Below are 7,273 nucleotides of genomic sequence, written 5' to 3'. Positions count from 1 at the left end.
AGGTACTATTAATATTTATTTATTTAAAACATTACGGGCAAAGCCAAAGTAGATAACAATAAGACAAGGGGGTTATTATGTAAAGGTAGGTTATTCATTAGCCGTGCGTATCATATGACGAGTTGGATTATTGTGACCGTATAGTTTGTGGGACCATTCGACATTGAGAAAGGAATATGGAAACGGAAGGAACTCTGTGGCACTCTAAAGTTGATATACTGCTGGAAAGTAGAGTGGAACATCTATTGAACCGTCTAAGAGTCTATGTAAAAATGAAGATTTGCAACTGCTTTTGACTTATTATCTAATAAGTGAGTTTTAATTTGTCGAGGACAATGATATATTGATATGGAGTATGGGTAATATTTAGGACACAAGAAGCGAATGATAAGAAACGTCTTTGAATGCACTCTAAGATGGTGATGGGAGCTTGAAGCTATATGAGGGGTAATATTTTTATTATTATTTTTATGCCTGTATTAATAATTATTGTTAATCATTAGTCATTACTTATTAGTTATTTCATATAATTATTATAGTTATTATTAAAGACGGGTTTTTTCGCCTTACTATAATTTCACTTAGATAACCAAACACGAAATACGTAGGTGTTTAATTGGTAATTAAAGATTATTATAATAGGTACACAATATTGGAACTGCTGAAAACAAATTGGTTATATTTTGTACATTTGTAAAAATATGTGGTCAGAACGTCTTTCTAATAACAATATGTTTACATGATAATATCGGCTGATATAGTCGGTCACCTCTTAGAATCATAACTTTTTAATTATAATATAATAATTTGATCAAGTATCATTATTATTTTTCTCCAAAACACAGAGTAAAGGAATACAGAACGATTTCAAAGTTCTCTTTTCTCTAAGCAAATGTAGCTTGAATATAAAATTATAAGACGACTGTACGACACAACATACGAGTATACGACTGTAAAACACTTATTAAGTAGGTATATAAGCATAGACGAACATTTTAGATGGGGTTTTATAGAGGCGAATTCCCTCAGAAAGTAAAAACAGATAAATTAGCTCTCCTCAAACAAACTAAGTGATTGTTGGTTATACTACTATAAATAATAAATACATTTAAAATTTAAATTAAAAATATTATTAGAGCGCGAATAAGAATAAGAACTATTTTATGGAAAAAAAATCGGTGATAATAAATAGGTTTTATTTACCTTTATTTCTTATCTTTTTAAAGAAATAGTCAACAAATACTAATATAATATTATTATGTATTGGTATATATATTACATGATATAGGTATAGATGTCTAAAATAAACCACTCTTGGTTTTTAATGTCACTTAATATAATTAAGGTTTTTTTTAAGATATAGCGAAGTATATATATTTGAGAGTACAGAGAATGATTTTAATAAGCAACAATTATTTTTAAATATCAGTTCTCTCTAAAATTATAGCAAATTTTCACCTAGGGTTTAAAAACATATTTTGCAGAATCACGATTCAAAATATCAAAAATATATTAAACGTGTATGTTATAAATCAAGCAGATTGTAGCTAACTCTGGAAAACAATGTAAAGTGCATCATTGAAATCCCTGTCTTACTTATTATAATATTGTTCTGGTGCACATTATATAGTGTAGAGTCTGTGGTAATATTACAAATTTTGTAGAGTTGAATCAACGCTCCTCGGGTTTTCTTTTTAGTAAGAGATGTTCTAGTTATGATGTAATAATAACTTTGAAGTTAAATCAAAATTCTTTTGGTTTTATTGTGTGTATAAGTACAGTAAAAGTTAAAAGAACGTGGTTATTCATTTGTACATTTTACTATTTTAATAAGTTTGAAAAGATACTACATGGTGTTGTATAAAATAATTTTAATGGTAATCTGCAAATCTTATAATAACGACATGTTTACAATGATATTCTTATTAATTCGTTTTTTTTTCGATATAAAAGTGCTTCAATATAATGGAAAAAATATTTTTATGAATATTCCTACGTAGCTATTATCCATTATACCGGTATACTATTTCTCATCAGGTTGTTTTTTTTAAATATTTTTACAACATTTAAAATTTTTTTTTTGTAACTATTTTATTTGTATGCTGATTTTTTTGATTTATTTTGTACCCTCGTGGTAATAATTTAGGTTTTTATTTACCGGTTCACTATTATTACTCAGATCTACTTTAAATTATAACAATTATTAGTTACATAATAATATAAATATATTATTTGACATTTTTGGCAAATACCTACTAGTTCAGTTTACTGTATTACTAGCCATTATGATTTAGGTAATAAAAAGTTAGATTACATTTATCAATATAAATAAATTATAAAATATCGTATTAGAAATATACACAGGGTTAATCTGCCTATCCGTTCAGAATGGTTTTTCATTTGTATGCAATAATTTTTATCATTGAATTTAAATTTAACACATTCAGTATACAGTGAATTACTGAATAACGAAAAACCCTCGAAACCTATACTTTACAGTAGTGATTTTTTTCACAAAAAAATAAAAATATAAAATATTTACTGAAAATATGTATTTTAATAATATACTAGATACCAATATACTATTTTTAACATACGTATAATGGTAGTATATTATGTACCAATGACTTCCTCAGCAGAAATTTAAATAATGTATAAATATGCGTATACATTTTGACTGTTTATTTGTCCGACAAATTAGATTATTTTTAAATAAATATTTTATAGATTCTGAGTGGAGCGATGAATGTATTGATTTTTCAACGTGTATACGGTAGGTAGTCGAAATAATGCTTTGATTTTCAACTTAAGTAACTTTTCTGGTGAGAAAGTGGACCTAGTTGATGCATTTGGAAAGTCAAAATTTAAAACTACCATTAGTTTTTAAAAGCGCCGGGAAAAACATAAAAAAAATTAATGAAAAACTGGAATTTTTTGTTAAAATCGATTTCTCTTTTTGGTATAACTCTAAATGAGTTGTAAACGAGAGTAGATACATGACCATTTCACCGAATGGTTATATTATAATATTATAATTCTAACGGTAAATTTTTGGAATGAACATTTTTACTATAATACAAACATTTTTTCGTAGTAACAAATTATTACATGAAAAATGTTAAATGACATATAATACCAAACAATTTTCAAGTAGGAATTTTAACTATTTAGTGTTGGAAATCCTGCAGGGGTAACATTACACTTAACATCCGGAATTGGAACGTCGGGTTAAATTTTTTTTGTGATTACTGATTGTTACATAATATATAACATAATAATGCCCAACAATTTTAAAGTAGACATTTTGGCTTTGAGGTTTCCGAGTAACACAATAACACAAATGGGCTATTGAATGGTGGTGTCGCAGTATAGTTCGGCTTAGTATATTATATTTTCTATCATCATACATTTTTTTACATAGTTTTTATTGTGCAATATTTGTTGAGATGCTCCACAGTTATTTCCGTAACCCATTACTATTATTATTATTATATGTACCTATTGTTTCCTCACTATCAGGTTATAATTTTGTATAACACACGCAAGCATATTCGAGCAGCAGATAAATATAATACGTCGTATATTATAAACCTTGCTACGTCGCGCTATTTATCCGCACAGAAACCGAGCTACATATCGATACTGTCACTGCAATACCACGTAAATAACATTTTTTTTGAAAATGACATATTGGTATCACTGTATAGATTATAATTTTCTCTATCACTTTTATTATGTACCACGAGTCCATTATATTGTTTTTTCCCGCTCAAATTAAAGGTTTTGTGATACCACGTATTACATTTTGATTTTGATAACACGTATCTACCATAATGAACAATATTATAATATTATTCAACATAAACGCTGGTGGAGCTAGACTGCTAGTCTAAGACGGTTCAGACCTTATAATATTGAACGTCTTACTATACAGGTAATTATAAATATTAAGTTATAGTTAATTTATTTCAATAAAACATTGTATGAAAGTAGTTAGTTTCAATTATATTATTATCTACTCAAATAAAATTACAGTTTTATGATGATAGTTATAATAATTAGGTACACTGTATGATTATTATTATTTATGTTTTTTTAGCATTATACATCATGTCATCAAAAAGAAGAATTAAACACCTATTGGATCTTGCTAATGAAGCTAATAATAAAGATGACGCTATGAACAACATTACATATTATAAAAAAAAAAGTAAGACAAATATTACCAATTTCTCTAATAGGAAACCAAAATATGAAACTAATTTAATAGCCAATTCATCTATTTCAAAAACAAAATATTATGAAGTTTTAACAAAAGATTCCTTAAAGGATATTGAATTCATTTATGAGAATGTTGTAACTTCTATAAATGAACCAGATAATATTTATAATGAAAATAATTTAAATGTTCCTAATAATACTTCACCAACCACTGAAAATCAAGTTGATGACAGTATTTATGACAAGACTGACTGTATAACTAATTTTGAAACTGATAATGATGAATTTAATAATTATGAAGATTGCTTAAAGGATAATATTGAATTAACTTATGAGGATATAAAAGTTGTAACTTCCATTGATGTACCAGGTAATATTTCTAATGAAAATAATTTAAATGTTCCTAATAATACTTCACCAACCATTGAAAATCAAGTTGATGACAGTATTTATGACAAGACTGACTGTATAACTAATTTTGAAACTGATAATGATGAATTTATTAATTATGATCATGACTATTCAAAAGAAATTGAAATTGAAACTTCAGATTCAATCACTGACAAAAGAGTGCGTAAAAGAGGTATAATATCACAAAAAAAAAATTGGAATAGGGAAGTTATGCAACAAAATAGATTGCTAGGAAAGGCATACATAGGGTTTCAGAGGCAAGGCAAGAAAGTATCTCAAGATGTAAATAAGGATGAAAGGAAAATGAAACCAACATGTGCTTCAACATTTTGCAATAAATCAAAAAACAGATACTGCGACAATTTTTCTAAATCTGAGAGGAGTGAGCTGTTTAACCATTTTTGGAATAATTGTACATCCTGGGCAGAAAAGAAAACTTTTTGTGTAAATATGATTACCAAGACAGAAACAAAACGTATAATGACCGAAAATGAAAAAAGTCGAAGAGATTATTCCTACACTTATCACTTAAAAAAAGAAGACATATCATTACCAGTCTGTAAAAAAATGTTTTTGAATACGCTCTGTTTGAATGAATGGATGGTGAGGAATTGGATAAACTCTTCAATTAATGGATTACCTCAATCAACAAAGAATATAAAGAAAAATAATTTACAAAACAATCTAAATTTGGAATTTGATAATGAAGAGGAAATTGAAGAACCTATACCACGAGTATCAGTGTCTGTACGACATAATCATCTCATATCTTGGTTTGGGTCTTTACCGAAAATGCCCAGTCATTATTGTCGAAAGAGGTCTGAAAGACTATACCTTGAGGGTCCGTTTAATAGCAAACAAGAAGTTTATGATGTATATTTATTGAAATGTAAAGAAGAGAATATGAAACCATTAAGTAGAAGTTTTTTCTCCAGATTTATGACACAAAAAAAATTTTCCATATACCAACCTAGAAAAGATTTATGCGATACCTGCTCAAGTTATAAAGTCAAACAAGTAAATGAAGAAAACTATGAGCTACATATTGCTCAAAAAAATCAAGCCCGAGAAGAGCTTAAAGTTGATACGCTTGATGCAGTTGCTTTCAAAAAAATAGTATTGACAATGGATTTACAAGCTGTGAAACTATGCCCTGCACTGAATGCTAGTGCATTGTATTACAGCATGAAACTTAAAGTACACAATTTTACAGTTTATAATTTAGAACCTAACCACCCTTGTTCTAATTATTGGTGGGATGAAAGTCAAGGGGAACTCGAAGCATCGGTATTTACATCAATTATATTGAATCATATTAAACAACAATGCATAGATGAGACTCAAAATAAAAAAAAAGACATTATTATATACTCGGACGGTTGTGGGTATCAAAACCGCAACACGGTATTGTCCAATGCGTTACTTAAATTTTCTATAGAAAATAATGTTATTATAGAACAAAAGTTCCTTGTCAAAGGACATACACAAATGCCATGCGACAGTGTACATAGTTCAATCGAACGTACAATAAAAAACAAAGAAATCTATTTGCCATCTGACTACATGAAACTAACAAAACTAGCAAGGAAAAATCCATCACCTTATGAATCCCACTCTGTTAACTATTCAGATTTCTATGACTACAAAAAATTGAATTATTATAAGTCTATCCGACCTGGGCGATCAAAGGGTGACCCTGAAGTTCGAAATATAAGAGCTCTTAAATATGATCCCACAACCAAAAAAATATATTACAAAATAAATTTTGAACATGAATATACAGAATTACCCCAGTACCATCGAACAAAAAAAACTATAGATCTGTCCATCAACACACCTTGTTTGTATAATAGCAGAATTCCTATTACTCTGTCCAAGTGGATTGATCTCCAAAAATTAAAAACTGTTCTACCAACTGATGTCCATGATTATTATGACAATATACCTCACTTAAAGACTTATAAAGAAAGAAAATGTGATAAAATTTAGTTATTATGTTTTTTTTTTTGTTATAATTATTATTATTATGTTTTAACAAGATTTTTTATTATTTTATTTTAGTGAATTGTTATATTTTGTATATTATTATTTATACTATAATGCAGTTTTATTGGTGTTCAGTATTAATTAAGATAATATTAAATAAGGAATTATAACAATTTATAATGTGGTAAAAATCAGATATTATGTTTTTTTTTTTTATAATTATTATGTTTTAACAAGATATTTTTATTTTAGTTAACTGTTGTATATTTTATATTATTATTATTTATACTACACACCTAGTTCAAGTTTTTGATTTTAATTAATATATTTTATTGTTTATGTTTTTTATTGATTTTTAAAATAAAACAGGTTCATTTATTTCAAAATTTAAAATGTATTTATAGCTGGTTATTATTTGATACTATAATACAAGCCGGTATCCAGGGGGATTTTAGGGGTTCACCCCCCTTCCAAAAAAAAAATTGATCCTGAGTACGTGCTTGCTTTAATACAGTTTTGATATATTTTAAAGACGTATTAATTAATATTATAATAATATTATTAAATAAGGTATTATATAAAATTAAATAAATATAAATTACACGTATCTACAACATTTGTATTTAAACAACACGTATCTAAATCCTTCAATACC

The 7,273-nt window shown here is 27.2% G+C and overlaps 1 protein-coding gene across 1 annotated transcript; it reads left to right on the top strand.

The window, feature by feature from the left end:
* The first annotated feature begins 3,290 nt into the window (after positions 1–3,290).
* Positions 3,291–6,900, top strand: LOC132930552 (myb-like protein F). Its single transcript, XM_060996485.1, has 2 exons — positions 3,291–3,934; positions 4,100–6,900. Exon 2 carries the CDS (start codon positions 4,111–4,113, stop codon positions 6,619–6,621), a length of 2,511 nt encoding a protein of 836 aa, XP_060852468.1. The 5' UTR covers positions 3,291–3,934; positions 4,100–4,110; the 3' UTR covers positions 6,622–6,900.
* The last annotated feature ends 373 nt before the right edge of the window (positions 6,901–7,273 follow it).

The sequence above is a fragment of the Rhopalosiphum padi genome, chromosome 4 (assembly GCF_020882245.1).
Source record: "Rhopalosiphum padi isolate XX-2018 chromosome 4, ASM2088224v1, whole genome shotgun sequence".
In the NCBI taxonomy this organism is placed as follows: domain Eukaryota; kingdom Metazoa; phylum Arthropoda; class Insecta; order Hemiptera; family Aphididae; genus Rhopalosiphum; species Rhopalosiphum padi.
The sequence above is the reverse complement of the archived record's forward strand: the minus strand, read 5'-3'. Positions and strand labels throughout refer to the sequence as shown.